Here is a 16,323-nt window from a genome sequence, read left to right on the forward strand (position 1 = left end):
CGCCCCCCCCAAAATATCGTGACCCTTCTTCTAGAGGGAAGAGTTCAGGGAGATGAGCACTAACAGAGCAACCTCTTTTTCAATACAAAAACAACTTAGTTGTCCAGAGACGACTTTTATTTTGCCTCATACCATGTGGCATTCTTCAGTGTCCTAGATGGAGAGGTGGCCTGCAGTTGGCTTCCCATGGGCTGTGACCCAAGCTCTGCCACTGTAGCTGTGTGAGGCCTGGAATCCACCTCACCATCCTGGGCCATGATCTACATCCTTCACATGGGAATCGTGTTATACCAGCATCACAGGGATGCTGAAAATCAAACAAGGCCAAGTATAAAAGCAGGTTGTATGATCCTGTTTCGTAACACTGGGGAGGGGGCCAGACACGACCGTCCCCAAGACAAGGGAGGGCTGATGTCACCCACCCTGAAGTACATGCTCTAGTAAGGAGAAGTGAATGCACTAGAGGGACGAATGCCCAGATGATGAGTCAGTGGTGGCTCTGGAACATCAGCCCAGTTCCCTGATTACTAAGCCAGCTCCCTTCCTGCTCCACTCTGTGACCCTGTCTGCAGTGCTGCCACATTTGGGGACAAAAGCCCTCCTAATAAGGACAGTGGTGACTTGGACGCTGAAGGACAGCCGGTGGCCCTAACATGCCCAGGGAAGGAAAGTTTGTTTTGGAACTGGTCCAGTCTTTCCCCATCCTCAAAACCTGGTGACTTTTTCTTGTCATTTTAGTAATCACCGTGCAGGACATACATACAGCAAGCCCCTCCCTGGCTTTCCCGTAAGAGCTTCTGATTCAGTCTCTTGATTCACATCACACACGTCGCCCCACCCTGAGCATGGAAGAGGGGGATCTGAGAAGGAAAAGCAAGCCCACTGAAGTCACCACGGCTGCCCGAGCTTCTGGGTGAGGAAAGGGGCGAACGGTGTCCCCGCTGCTTCCTGCCCAGACAGGCTGCGCCCCGCCACCCTGGAAGCCTCACCTTTCGGAGATCTCCTCCCTGGCAGTACTCCATGGCCAGCAGGGGCAAGTCATTGGGAGCCAAGTTCTGCATCCCCTCGGGGACGTCCCGGGCAGCCACCACATTGGGGTGGTTCAGCCTAGGAAGGAGACAGCAATGAGGGAAAAACCCAGGATCTGGCTCAAACCCAATCCCCCCTCTGTCCATTTTACGTTTTACAACGAAGGCCCAGACAAGCCGAGGGCCCTCCGGCATAAACAGGAGGACAGAGGTCAGGCACAGGCTACTTACCTCGGTGCCGGGTCAGTTAGCATCCACCCAGCTCTACTTTCAGCACCATGAGCTCAAGGACTGTGAGTGCCTCATGTGCAACTTAAGTTTCTTTAGAGTGCCCATATCAAGTCCTCACTGTACTTTGAAGCTGCTTGTAAAAGCAGAAAAAGTAGAGGGACTTCCAATCTCAGGCCATTCAAGCAGGGATTGGGGGGGATGTGTGTGTGTGTACGTGTGTGTATGTGTGTGTTTTAAGAGGTTTACGGAGGGAGCACCTGTTTGAGGTCTTGCAAAACAACTAGGTTGCTAGTTTACCTAAATGCTTACTTAAACCCCTCACTACCTGGGAGGACAGCACCCAGGCAGGGCCTCACAGTCCCTGTCTCCACACTGGAGGAATAAGTATCTTCGATCAGTTTACAGCAGTGGAGAGGCACATACCATCTTGGAATCGGAAATATAGGAGGGAAAAAAAAGGATCTCTGCTGTGACAAAGGACAAGTCACTGTGATGGCTATCTTAAATTATTTAATATAAGAAATAAAGCTGACCAAAAGCCCAGAGTTGGACACTAAGGGCCACTCCTCTAGAAGTCATCTGTTATCCTGACTGAGGGACTGAGATTTAGGACTCTCTTTTCCAGATGCAGCAGGTGGGGTTGTTGGTCCAGATCCCGAAGCTCAGAGGGCTCCCTCCAGATTTCATTGCAATGCCCCACAGCCCCGCAGCTGCTGCATTCTCCTCGTCCCCCCCACCTGTCTTGGCTTGGTGTGTGGGGTCCTCACCTTCTCATGATCTGGATCTCCAGGCACCACCGCTCTCGATTCCGGGGGCTGAGCTCCTGCCGGCACTGCTTGATGGCAATCTGCTCACCTGTTTCCTACAGAGAGAGCACACACAGGGAAAAGAGGAGCAGAACTCACAACCAAACCCACCGAGAAAGCCATGGGTCAAATATGAATTGTCTCCTTAGGGCCCGGAGCATGGACTGCAAGACCTCTGGGATCCTAAGGCCCACATATGTGTCCTCTGATAGATGTCCCCAAGTCACTTGCCAGCCTGTGAGGCTGGCCTCCACACCTCCACCTCTTGCCTGACTTTCTCACTTCGAGCCACTCAGAGTCTACACCAAGGTCTTGTTCAGTTCCCACCTCCTCCATGAAACCTCTGCTCACCATTCCTGCCGAAGAGCTTTCTCACTTCTCTGAGCCCCAACTGCTAGATAGAACCATAGGACATTGCTGGTATTGACCATTTTGACCCACGCCCATGGCACTTGCATGTGACTCAACCTAACAGTTAATGACACACTGCCTTCATATTTCATGCAAGAGTTTCGTCTCTCCACAGAGAGGGCAAACCTAGCACAGCAGCTGGAACACAGAGGATGATTCAATTTAGCATTTCCTAGCTCTGTGACCTGGGGCAGAGCACTTGGTCTGACTCAGTTTCTTCATCTGTAAAATAAGAACGCCTACACCCACCTTTCAGAGCTCCCCTGAAGCTTAGCACCTAGCAGTGTCCAGCTTTCAGCAGGCGTTCAATAACACTGCTGGGGGCAGAGCAGACCCATGTCACACAAGTACTCCTGGCATTTAAAATCCTCTGCAGCTTGGCAACACCCTGCCTTTCCAGCCACTCTGCCGAGAAGCCCCCCACCCCACCCCCCCAGCCCGCGCATCTGAAGCTGCAGCTGTATCAGACCACCTGTCCAGTCCCGGGCTTCTCTGGTCTATGCTCTTGCTCACGTAGGCGCGCAGGCGCTCCAGGAGCCCACCTCAAGGGGCTCTTACTCTGCTCTCCAAACAGGCCACTTCATCACACACACCTACCAAAGACTTATTTTCTGTAGAGTCAGAGCTTTATTTTCTTTTCTTGGTTAGATTACAGGCTTATCCATCTTCACGCACTTTAACCTCTTCTCTAGTAACCAGCACAATGCCCTTGGCCGAGAGATTTTGTGAATGGAAGGGAAGGCAATCAATAAGACGTTTGTGAATAATTAACTGCCTGCCTGGGTCCTGAGGATTAACTCATCCCTTTTCCTTGGTACTCTAGGCAGCACCAAGGAGCCCCAGGGAACAGACTAAGAGGAGTGAGCCCTAAGGCTACAGTGCCGGAAGCAGCAGGGACCGTAACTCTGGCCTCGGGTGCTCTGCCCACCACAGGAAGCCACTGCTGCCAAGCCTCCTCAGGCCCACAGGGCCTCCAGGATGGCTGAGGGACAGTGGGTGCCCCTGGCCATGCCTCTAGTGGCAGGGGCCTGAAAGCTGGGCCCGCCACCAGTGAGCAAGCTGACTTATACCAGCAACCTGTATATTCTGTGTCCATGCAGCAACGAACGACCTCCCCAACAGCCCTACATACTAGGGAAGAGCCACACCTGCAGGAGGCTTTCAGCAAATCCTCCAGCTAGAAAAGATGGCAGAACAGTACCAAGATTCTACTACTCGCCCAAGTGAAGAAGGATATTCTAGAGGCCCTGACAGACCATTTTCTTAGTTTTGTCATTTTAGGAAACGCACCCTGAAAAGAATCCCCATTCTTGTAAGTGTAGCAATTCATATGGTGCTGAATGGGACTTGAACAAGACACGTCGAGAGGCACCTGGGTGACTCAGTCGGTTGAAGGTCAGACTCTGGCTGGCATCTCAGGTTATGATCTCAGCTGGGAGTCTGCTCAAGATTCTTTTCCTCCCTCTCCCTCTCCTTCCCCCTCAGCCCTTCCCCCCGCTCACACATCTTTCTCCCTCTCTCTCTCTCAAATAAATAAATAAAATCTTGAAACAGGCACCTGAAGAAGTGCGGCAGGACCTCCCCATGCGCACGCGCTGTCTTGCAGCAGGAACTGCATGGCGGGCACGCAGCTACCAAACTGGTCGTGATCCCTGTAGGACCACAGACCCACCCAGTAAGAAAAGGAAAAATGGAAGTCTCCAAACAAGGGCGGAAGTAGTCTAAGAAAACCACTGAGTCACTGATTGTTAGACCAATCCCTAAAACTGACCTCCGAGAAAGATGAGCTTCAGAAAGAAGCCTCTTGTGCCTCTTACAGCGCCAGTGCCAGAAAACAGAGACAACACCTCTACGATACTCTCAGAAGTTGCTTCTACCAGATCCCAACATTGCTGTGGTCAAGCTGTGTGTCAGCAGTTCCCTCACATGCCTACTTTTTTTTTTTTAACAGCTCTACTGAAATATAATTCACATACGTGTGTCAAGCAGTTCCCTCACATGCCTACTTTTTTTTTTTTTAACAGCTCTACTGAAATATAATTCACATACCACACAATTCATCCATTTTAAAGTGTGCCGTGTAACAGTGTGGGGTATGGTCAGCATAGTACAACCAAAACCACACATCAATTTTAAAACATGTTCATCATCCCCCAAGGAAACCCCATATTCATTAGCAGGCACCCTTCCCCCAGCCCCTTGAGCAAGGGCAATCACCTATCCTTACAGATTCACCTGTTCTGAACATTTCACAAATGGAATCCCATGCTACGTGTAGGTCTTCTGTGATGGCTTCTTTCACTTCACATGATGTTTCCAAGGCCCACCCATGCAGTAGCCACATGCCTATTTTTGTAAGGACACACACTCCTGAGGGTGCAGCCCGTGGCAGCAGGCACGGATAATCAGGTCCTGCCACATCATTCACACGTTGCTATTAGAACCCCGATCTTTGGCCCAGATCCAGAGGCACTCTCTGAAGAAGGGCTGATCTCTTTCAAAAATCATAAATCCTGGGGCGCCTGGGTGGCTCAGTTGGTTAAGCGAATGCCTTCGGCTCAGGTCATGATCCTGGAGTCCCGGGATCGAGTCCCACATCGGGCTCCCTGCTCGGCAGGGAGTCTGCTTCTCCCTCTCCCACTCCCCGTTTGTGTTCCCTCTCTCGCTGTGTCTTTCTCTGTCAAATAAATAAATAAAATCTTAAAAAAAAAAAAATCATAAATCCTGTTGCTATTGAACCAACCAGTGCAGCTGTACAAGTGAACTCGAGTAGAAATCCATCTAATACTTTTCATGAGTTAGGGAACGTGTGAAAATACTGTTTCTTCAATTGATGTACAGACTGTTAGATCTCACAAAACGTTACACCCTCTACATCACGAACTTCCCGATTCCTGTCTGTTCTCAAACTGATTTAAATTTGCTTTCAAGTTTCACTTCCCCTGAGTGTTCACACTCAAACATTTTAGCCCAGTTCTATGGTAACTTCATTAATGGCAGCTCTGACATGCCATTAGAGATGCTTGTTTCCAGTCAGGTGGGATCTCCATGGAAACTGAGACTGGAATGCACAGTTCTAAAACTGATGGGCCAAGTGCAAAACGAGGTAACGGTGCCAAGGGAGTCCATTCAGCACGTAATGTTTTAATGGACAGTCTGATAAAAGTAACAGTTTAGAACAAGATACTGTAACCCACGGTCTGTTACCTCAGAATGACTCAGAGCTTAAATCAAGATATTTAAAGATCTGCACCTATTTTAACTTCCATACACAGAACAGTTAGTTTTTTTGGGTTTTTTTTTACTGCTGCTACTAATAAATTGCCACAAACTTAGTGGCTTAAAACACAAATTTATTTCCTTACAGTTCTTGAGTCAGAAATCTGGTACAGATCTCACTGGGCTAAAATCAAGATGTTAGGGGCGCCTGGGTGGCTCAGTCGTTGGGCGTCTGCCTTCGGCTCATGTCGTGATCCCGGGGTTCTGGGATCGAGCCCCGCATCGGGCTCCCTGATCCGCGGGAGGCCTGCTTCTCCCACTCCCCCTGCTTGTGTTCCCTCTCTCGCTCTCTCTCTCTCTCTCTGTCAAATAAATAAATAAATAAAATCTTTCTTTAAAAAAAATTTTTTTTTTAAATAAATAAATGAAAAAAAATAAAATCAAGATGTTAGCAGGGCCATGTTCTTTTCTGGAAGCTTTAGGGGAGAATAAATTTCCTTGACCTTTCCAACTTCTTTTTTTTTTTTTTTAAAGATTTTATTTATTTATTTGAGAGAGAGAATGAGAGAGAGCACATGAGAGGGGGGAGGGTCAGAGGGAGAAGCAGACTCCCTGCAGAGCAGGGAGCCCGATGCGGGACTCGATCCCGGGACTCCAGGATCATGACCTGAGCCGAAGGCAGTCACTTAACCAACTGAGCCACCCAGGCGCCCGACCTTTCCAGCTTCTTGAAGCTGCCTGTATTCGTTGGCTCAGGGTCCCTCCCTCCATCCCCAAAGCCAGCAAGGACCAGTTGACTCTTGTCACATTGTATCACTTTGACACTGACTCTCCCGCCTCCCTCTTCCACTTTTTTTTTAAAAGATATTCACAGGTTCAGGAGTTAGGATGCCGACATCTTGGGAGGGGCCATTATTCTGCCTACCACAGACAGTATGCTTCCTTCATAAAAATGACAAATAAATCAAACCCCAAAGGTAGATTAAGTGATTTAGAAAATATTTTAGGTAATCTATCTATACATTGGATAACTCTAGATAACTGCAATCTTCTATTCAACACAAACACTGGATCTAACACACAGCTGTTACCCGGCCCAACCCAGAGTCCAGAAATAGATTTTGATATTGAAGACTGATATTAAAGATTGAAGATTTGATCCTGGCCTCAGTATCCTAATTCAAACTAAAAAGTGAACTTCACAATATGAATACTAAACACATTGTGGACTAACTGGGCACAGACATCAAAACTCACTTTCTGTTTGTGGACAACTCAGCTTAGCCCTACGGTTGCAGGGGAAATCCTAACTCCCTAGGCTTGGGAATGTCTCATACAGATACAGACACACTTAAACTTTTCTTATACGGTGACCCTTGAGGCAGTATTCTAAAACATTCCAGTTTTCCATGAGTAATACTTCATTTGAAACAGAAACCCAAACAGAATGTCTTTCCGTTGCTAAAAACATACCTGCTCTAGAAAGCAAAATTCAGTTAAACAGTTCAGAAAGAGACTAAAAATACTGGTTTTGAAACCCTGGGGAGTTTGTTCTTCACTAGCAATGAAACTCCAAGAGCAGCGGATGACTTTATTTGGGTTAGAACTTCCTAGAGTCTTAGCTCCGTTCTGTGGAAACCCAGACTTGGCCCAAACCATCTCAGCCTCCAACTTCTGTTAAGGGACACCTCATGTGGGACCAAATTTAAAACTGGTTTGTATTTTGAGAAAATGGAGACAGGTACCAACCGTGTAATCCATACTGAATGCAGTTTATCATGAAGGTCCCTCAAGTCTGTGATTCTTTTGTACATGAAAACATAAAAGGTGTGTGGAACTGGGGTGTGGTATAAAGTGGCAGGGGGCACCCCCTCAGATGGCTGAGAGCCACCGAAAGGTGTGACAGCAGAAGTGAGCTGAAGGCCAGTCTACTCAGGAGCTGACCCAGCTTCCCAAAGTTAGCCTTCTTTACATGAGGAGGGGAAACTCGCTGGAAGCCAAGAGGTACATTCAAACCTTTGGCTCAGAAACCTGTCCCCCGTTACCGTAGCAACCATCCAACAGGCCACTGTGGTAAAAGGGGATAATCAGTAATAACCAGCTCATTCCTTCTCAGGCCCTGCCCTCCAAGATAAACACTTCAGAGAGGAAGTGCAAAGCTAGGCCTAGAGAGATCCTAGGGACAGAATTCAGGTCTGAGAGTCAAAAGGTACAGGGTCTGGCTACAGCTTTCACCCCTGACTCAACCACGCTGAGCAGTCTATGCTGAGAAGGCTCTGCGTTCAACCCATTCCCTTTGGTGTAAACAGCCAACACACATAGTGGCCTCCAAACTCACCCACAGGGGCTTATGGGGTGAAATAAGTCAGGGTGTACCTCCTTCATCCTTCACCTGGTATATGTGGGACACTGAGCCCACTAGTTTAGCTTCCGGGTCTTTATCCATAAGAGGGAGAGGACTCTGTCCCTCAGGCAAAACGAGATGGAGTGTCTGACACAGAGTGAGCCTTGAGCAAATTATAGTAGCGTCACTTCCTTTCTCTGGCCTTGTGTCGATGTTACTCTACCCATTTGGTTTGTCTTCTCTTCAGACTCTACAGTCTGTCTCCTTCCAAGATTCTGCTCAAGTTCCCTCTCCTCAAGAAGCCTTCCCTCTCCCCTGAGCGTTCACGAGAGAACATGGATAGCGCATCGAGCACTGCTGGTGCAGGACGCAGCCATTCATAGTTCTACACAATTTTGAGCCCATATTTAGACCTATTTAATAGATGGCTAAGTATTCATTTTACCTCCTCAATTGGAGCATAAGCACACCGAGGACAAGGTCGTTTCTTTTCTTCCCCTACTGGAGCTTGGGCTGGTGCTCAATACATTCTTAGTGAGTCGAATGAAGTCTTTTAAGACTCCCAAAACACACACATAAGCTGAAGTGAGCTTATTCTTGTCCAGTGAGGAAACAAGTCAAAGTCAGTACTACTTCGTAGAAGAGATAATTAGTAACACCTTACCTTTTATAGCTTTATGATAGCCAATACATACATTACCTCGTGTCATCCTAAAAGGCATCCTTGAGAAACCAGACAGCAATTCCCAGCCTCTTTCACAGCAAAGTGCACAGAGAATATATTTGCAAGGCACCCTGGGACATTTCCAGATCCTTTCAGAAAGCAGCTGCTCTAGTTCATGCCCAGACATGCTGAGAGCCAAGGAGATCAATATCTTAGCATCCTCAAAAATCCATGGGGGAAGTTTGGGCCCAAAGCCATGAAGCTGGCAAGTAACAGAGCCAGGACTGGAACCCAGGTATGGGTGACTGGGAGTCATGTGGTTTTCCCCCCTTATTCCCAAAAGGTGCTGCAGGCTGAGATCACTCAAGTCATCTTTTTCTTCTTCCTCTGTATTTAACAAAGGTCTTATTGAAAACATCAGCCTATCTAGTCTGTACTGATAAATGGTTTGTGCTGACCCTTGGGCTGAGGATTTATGGGAGTACAGACACAGCAAGGACTGCCAAGGCCCATGCTTGGTAACAGATTCCAAAAACTCAGGGAAACAGGGGTAGGGGCATTTGGTACACGGCCCTTACTCACTAAGAAATATTTGTTTAGAAAGATTTATGCATGTTGTCCTCCAAAGGAGAGTTTTTCCCTTAGTGCTTCAAAATGGTTTAGACTGATTGAAGAGACCTGAGAATGTTCTAGAGGTGTCCATAACCTTGGATCACCCACCATGGAAAAGCCACAAGCCACAGTAGAGAAAGCAGGAAGTTGGGATTTGAATCGGTGTAGGTTCAGATTCCAGCTCCTTCACTTACTAGCTTAGCCTCTTTAGGTAAATGACCTAACCTCTCTGTGCTTCAATTGCCTCGGCGATAAACATAAATAAAGATAATAGGCTGGCTTACTTGGAGGAGTGTGTGACCCTTGACCCCAGGATCGTGAGTTCGAGCCCCACTTTGAGGGTAGAGATTACTTAAATAAACTTAAAAAAAAAAAAAGGTAACAGTTCTTCCTTTTAGGTTATGCAGGCTGGAGATAAAACATGTAAAATGCCTAGCCCACTGATGGCACATGATAGGTCTGATTACTGGGCATCACAAATGTGACTGAGGATACCAAGGCTTAGATTCTTTAATGCAATTGCTCTTGTGATAAACTAAAAAGTCTCTCTTTTGTAGACAAGATAAAGTATATGGAATATTAGGAAACGTACATGGTTGCAAAGTACAATCGTTATATGTGTATATAGATATATGTATAATCATGATATGACTGGAGTTAAATTGTCAAACCACCTATCCCACCAGCTTTCTTCAAGAGGCTCTGAACACTGGCGCATCCACCAAAGAATACACTACTCCCGTTCTGATCGTGGACATCAACTGAAGAACCTCCTAAGCACCCACAGCAGACTTAAGGCTTTCCCCACCCGAGTAACAACCCAGGAAGGTGACGGAGAGCTTCCCAGACTGAGCCAGGCTCATCAGCAAGGTTTCACTAAGTATTTGTGAAGTTGACTCCTCCTGCTCTCTCAGCCCTCACCTTCCATTCCCCCACTAAGTCCTAAATAGCTCTTAGATCTGCCCACTTCTCTCCACCTCCAGCCACCTTCAGCCCCGTCCAATCTCTCACCTGTCCAATCTCCAAAAGCTTCATGACTGGTCTCCCTATGTGACAGGGTGTCCTCGTACCAGCTCTTCTGAGAGCGGATTGTTAAACATTCGGGAATTCAGTGAGACCCGCTAATTAAACTGTCAGTGGCTTGAAACAAGCCATGGTGGGAGTAGTTACCCCATGGAAACTGGTAAACACTACTACTCAGGATGTTACTTTGGGGAGCCAATTTCCCAGCACATCACTGCCTGGGCCCCCTCCAAACTCTTCCTGCAGTCAGAGCAGGAAGAGCCTTCCAACAGCTTCCTGTTGCTCTTCAGATAAAAACGAAAGCTCTTGGCAGGGTCTCACTGTCACTTTCTACATTCCAGCCTCCCTTGCGCCCAGCTCCCCCCCTTCCTCCCTTCTGGTCCTGCTGGCCTTTCTGTCCCACCTGCTTGCCAAGACCTGCCCCACCACAGGGGTTCTGAATAGGCGGCTCCCTCTTCCTGGAACTCTCTTCCCACTTTCTTAGCCCGGCTAAGCCCAGTTAACTTCTACCAATAACTCAGGTCTCTACTTAAGTGCCACTTCCTTAAAGCAGCCTCTCCCCCCAACCCCCCACTCCCGACCTCCTGACTGATCCCACCTCCTGGTATAAAGTATCACTGCTGTGGGCCCCTCTCCATGTCACACTTAGGATAGTTGGGAGCTTACATTTGTAATGACAGATTAATGGCTCTTTCCCTTTTCCAAAAAGATCTTTAGAGGGGCGCCTGGGTGGCTCAGATGGTTAAGCGTCTGCCTTCGGCTCAGGTCATGATCCCAGGGTCCTGGGATCGAGTCCCACATCGGGCTCTCTGCTCCTTGGGAGCCTGCTTCTCCCTCTGCCTCTCTCTCTCTCTCGGTCTCTCATGAATAAATAAATAAAATCTTAAAAAAAAAAAAAAAAAGATCTTTAGAGAAAGTGAATGACTTTATGCACCTAACATGTGTATAATATAAAGACAATTGCTATGGGGGAACTGAAAGAAAGCCAAAGCCAGACAGGGCCCTAGCTGACCAGGAACTTAGAGCCTTGACAAGACACATTCTTATACACAGACAAAAGGGCAGTATATGAAGCATGCCAAATGAGTGGAGCTAAGGGAATTCAATGGAAAAACGAATTTCCATAGAATGAAGGAGTCCATGGCAGGTTTATTGAGGAAGTGGTCTAGAGCTGATCATGGAGGAATGGGCAGAATTACGTAAAGCTGTCCAGGAGAGAGAGGCTTGTCCCAGAGAAGGCGCAGCCAACCAACTTGTTGGGAGCCAACAAGCGGAGGTAATGCTAGAAAGATAGGGTAAGGCTAGACTGTAAAGAGGCCTCAAACAGCAGAATGAGGAGTTTGGCTTTTAAAAAATAAAGAAAAAAAAAAAAAAGAACAATGATCAACAAAATGAAAAGGCAACCTAGGGAGAAGATATTTGCAAATGATATGTCCAATAAGGGGTTAGTATGCAAAATATAACAACTTAACAACTCAACACCAAAAAACCCTAACAATCCAGTTAAAAAATGGGCAGAAGACCTGAACAGACATTTTTCCAAAGACATACAAATGGAAAATGGACACATGAAAAGATGCTCAACATCACTCATCATCAGGGAAATGCAAATCAAAACCACAATGAGATATCACCTTATACCTGTCAGAATGGCTAGAATCAAAAAGACAAGAAATAACAGGTGTTGGCGAGGATGTGAAGAAAGAGGAAGACTTGTGCACTGTTAGTAGGAATGCAAACTGCTGCAGCCACTGTGGAAAACAGGATGGAGGTTCCTCAAAAACTTAAAAACAGAACTATCATATGATCCGGTAATTCCACTGCTGGGTATTTAATCACAGAAAACAAAACCACTAATTTGACAACACTAGTATCTGCACCCCTATGTTCACTGCAGCATTATTTATAACAACCAAGACAGAGAAGCAACCTAAGTGTCCATCAACAGATGAATGGATAAAGAAGATGTGGGAGATATATATATATATATATATATATATATATGTATATATATGCAATGGAATATTACTCAGCCATAAGAAAGAATGAAATCGTGCCATCTGTGGCAAACATGGATGCACATAAAGGGTATTATACTAATTGAAATAAGTTAGAGGAAAAAATGTCACATGATTTCACTTCATGTGGAATCTAAGCAAAACAAATGAAGGAACAAACAAAAAAAAAAGTAGAAACAGACTCATAAATACAGAGAACTGATGGTTCCCAGAAGGAGAGAGTTGGGGGATAGGTGAAACAGGTGAAGGAATTAAGAGATACAAACTTTCAGTACATAAATAAGTCATGGGGGGATGAAAAGTACAGCATTGGAAATACAGTCAATAATACTATAAGAACACTGTATGGGGACAGATGGTGACTATATCACGGTGAGCACTGTATAATGTACAGAATCATCAAATCGTTGTACACCTAAAACTAATATAACAATGTATGCCAACTATACTTCAATTAAAAGATAAAATAAAAATGAAAAACAAATTAAGGGTTTTGAACAGGGGAAGGAACTTGAAAGTAGTAATTCTAGAAGACCAGCCTACACACACACACACATTTTTTCAGGCCTATATCTATAAAGCCAGGAACAAATTCCATCTGACAATAGCTTTCCAAACTCACAGAGCAGACGGAGGCCATTTTGAGCTAGAGAGGACAGACACATGGCACAGCTGGACAGAACTCCTTTTGAGGGAAACCAAACAACTCTAGTTCAGCTGCTGCGAGACAGATGCTGTAGTCAAGAATCTAAAAGCTGTGGCCTATCTAGAAGCAGCCCAGACCAGGTTTAAGTGGGGCCATAGAATGATCTGGCTCTTACGTTGTAATGCGAGGCCCATGGTTATATTCAGAGCAGAACACATTTGAGCCAGTTGTGGTGTTTTGTTTTGTTTTTTTTTGAAGATTTTATTTATTTATTTGACACAGAGAGAGACAGTGAGAGAGGGAACACAAGCAGGGGGAGTGGGAAAGGGAGAAGCAGGCTTCCTGCCGAGCAGGGAGCCCGATGCGGGGCTCGATCCCAGGACCCTGAGATCATGACCTGAGCCGAAGGCAGTCGCTTAACCAACTGAGCCACCCAGGCGCCCCGAGCCAGTTGTGTTTCTATGGCCCACTTGGCCATAGTGTTTGCTGGAATTCTGGCTTCCGGGTTGAACGTGGGAATTACCGTCCTCCAGCTCTGGCTCCCGCATTCCTCCAGGGGTCATTCCATCTACTCAAAGCTGACAGGACTCAGGGCAGGGCCTAGAATGTCTTCCAACTGATAAAGGAGGGTGGCTGTCTGGAATGACGCTCTCATGTGGCTGGCCAGTAGGCTTGATGACTCTCCCGCGGGGTTCTGCAGCGGGCTCCTAGGAAGCGGGGCACAACCTGCCATCCCTTCAGCCCATAAAAGCGCTCAGCAGCCCCTGATCAAAAAGCAGGTGCCTTCCTTCGAGGACCTCACAGGTCTGATTTTGGAGTCAGAAAGCTAACTTTAGTTATTTGGTGACTGAGGGTTCCCTAGAGCAGTGGTCTCCAAACTGGGTGTATGTGCACCAGGGTTACCCAAGACTGGAATCCAAAAGAATTAAAAAGAAATTAAGCTTTTCTGATATTAGCTTTATGACACCCTCCTCACATTATTTTTCAGAAGAGCACATATCACTTGTGATTCCACAGGCACTGGTGGACAGGGGCCCTGGCTTAGGTAGATTATGGATTGTATTATCCAATTTCAATAAAATGACTCTCATAAAATGGATAAGTGCCTAAAGAAATTCCTGCAGAGAACTTCAGTACATGTAACACCCGCACAAGCAAACAGGAAAATGGAAGAACTAACGCTCCTCTTGTGAGAAACTCATTTCAGACACAGGAGTAAAAACAATGAGGATCTAATCAGATCTAAAAAAAAAAAATCAGCCCAAATAATTCCAAATTATAAAAATTCTTTGAAACATGGATTTTCATCCACTACCCTTAACGATAATTCTCACTTTCATATGGATCTGTATATCCTGCGCTGTGCAGTATTGCAAACAATACTGGGAAGGTATCATAATTAGTACATATTTAAAATATTTTTAAAGCAACTTTTTAAACACTTAAATATATTTTACTATGGTCATCCTTTAAATTTTTCTATTTTTGTATGTTTTGTAACATGTAATATATTAGTACATGATAGTGTGATGGTAGCACAGATACTAATTTAAGATACATAAAACTGAGGCTAAAAACTTAAAATACTTGTACTATTTATTTGGGGAGCATAGTCAGTAAAGTTTGGAGACCACTTAGAGTCAGCTCCGCAGCTCTGAAGCCCCTTCCCAGTTCCACCTTCTCACTCTCTCCCAAGAAGCCCCTGGCCAAAGGTGAGCCCCATCCCCCACCCAGCAGAGTGTGGGGCAGAGGTGATTCCAGGGGAACCTGTCTTCCCCACCTCCGACCCTTGCTCGCCCTTAGCTCTTCCCAACTCCACAGAGGCCCTACCTGATTGTGCCATCGGATGACGTTTCCAAATCCCCCTGTCCCAAGTCGTTCTTTCATCTCCCAGGCCCCACATGTCTGGGTTGGCAGAGAAGGTGACCAGCTCATACTGATGCCGTGCTAACTCTGTAAGCAATTTGGAGTGGGGGACAAAGGATTAAAAAAAATGAAACTCAAGGAGATAGACGGAGAAGGTAAGAAATAACATTTACCTTCGATGCGAGAGACGAAAAACCTCAGCTGGTTTTCATTTTGTAAATAAACCAGGTTGTCTGGTTTGTTTTGGGGTTTTGGTAGCAAACTTTTTTCTCACCTTCCCCCACCCCCACCTCAGCTGTTGTGGAAGGAGGCAGAAAGGAAAGACACTCAAAGGAGACGTTACTCCACAACCCCTGAACTCGAAAGGGCATCCCAGCCTAGACTCCAGCAAGGGGCGCCCTGCCCCGCGCGCATTCTGCTCAAGGTGTCAGGGACAGAGTCTAACGTTGCGATTCCCCACGGTCACGTGTGTCTTCACACAGTCCAAATGAATCATGGCTCTCTCTCCCAAAGCCACCACCTCCAAGAGGCCACCTGGAACCACCCGAGCCAGAGCTGTTCCGGGCCTCCCAACCCCACCCCGCGCAAGAGACAGGTTTGTACGCCCAGAAACCCCGACTTTTAAACTCGACAGAAGTTCCTTCGGGAGCCTCAAGTGAGGAGGGAGGTGCGAGCTCGCCGGTGCAGAGGAGAGGCGGGGTCTGCAGGTGGCACCAGGGGCCCCCCCGCGCGGCCGCCCGAGGGACTCACCTGTCGGCAGGGACGCGGGGCAAGGGAGACGCTCCCCGGGGCGGGGGAGGCGGGGGCTGGGGCGGCAAAACCGGGGGCTCTGGCACCTCCCCGAAGACATTAAAATGCGGGAATCTTAAACCTGCCAGCCCAGCGCGACTTCCTCAAACACTTCCTGCTCTGACGTCACGGAGCACGTGGGCCGCCGCGGGCCCTTAAAGGAGCCGCGGGGGGCGCCAGCCCAGACCACGCCCGGTACCCGCGGCCGCGCGGGGGACCCCCTCGTCCTCGCCCCGGTGACTCTGGGAGGGCTGCGTGTGGCTTCTAGGCGGCTCCGGTCAGCCCTGCACAGGCTGTGCTCCCTGAAATAAAAGAGTGCCCCTAAAATGAACCCGAATGCGCCAAACTGTTTAGACAGTGACTTTAACCTGATGCAGTTTCTGGACAAGGGGAGATGGGGATTTCCTCACCAGAGCCCTCCTGGGGTGAACTTGACACCGCTTCCTAGACCTTTAACTAGGTGGAATTTCCCGCGCCCCCGCCAGGATTTATTTAGGGACGGTTTACAAGAATTGCCCGGGCCTCCTCTCCTCAGGCTGCGTCCCCTTTATCTGGAGGATTTTTGGCTCGGGATCAAGAATGATAAATCACAGCTGTACTCCCTAGACGTGTCAGCCCCCACTCCCCCCTTAAAAAAAGTAAAGAAAAGAGGGGGGGAATCTCGTA

The 16,323-nt window shown here is 47.3% G+C and overlaps 1 protein-coding gene and 1 pseudogene across 7 annotated transcripts in view; one reads left to right on the plus strand and one right to left on the minus strand.

Annotated features, from left to right (window-relative positions):
* Positions 1 to 15,951, minus strand: part of IKBKB (inhibitor of nuclear factor kappa B kinase subunit beta) — a 61,063-nt gene extending 45,112 nt beyond the window's left edge. For 2 of the 7 annotated variants that reach the window (XM_064585490.1, XM_064585488.1), the window contains exons 1-4: positions 15,619 to 15,938; positions 14,833 to 14,955; positions 2,027 to 2,121; positions 990 to 1,107 (exon numbers count right to left, since the gene is read on the minus strand). In XM_064585490.1, coding sequence (XP_064441560.1) covers positions 990 to 1,107; positions 2,027 to 2,121; positions 14,833 to 14,937 — 318 coding nt within the window. In that variant the 5' untranslated portion in view covers positions 14,938 to 14,955; positions 15,619 to 15,938. Of the gene's footprint in view, positions 1 to 989; positions 1,108 to 2,026; positions 2,122 to 4,711; positions 5,101 to 14,832; positions 14,956 to 15,041; positions 15,361 to 15,618 lie in introns of those variants that run through there. The other 5 variants (XM_054508625.2, XM_045879916.3, XM_054508624.2 and 2 more) reach the window with 5 other exon arrangements.
* LOC135362889 (ATM interactor-like) lies at positions 5,194 to 5,812 on the plus strand (annotated as a pseudogene).
* Positions 15,952 to 16,323: the final 372 nt, after the last annotated feature.

The sequence above is a fragment of the Mirounga angustirostris genome, unplaced genomic scaffold, assembly GCF_029215605.1.
Source record: "Mirounga angustirostris isolate CCGP_5_RB_7025 unplaced genomic scaffold, mMirAng1.0.hap1 SCAF_2, whole genome shotgun sequence".
Classification (NCBI taxonomy): domain Eukaryota; kingdom Metazoa; phylum Chordata; class Mammalia; order Carnivora; family Phocidae; genus Mirounga; species Mirounga angustirostris.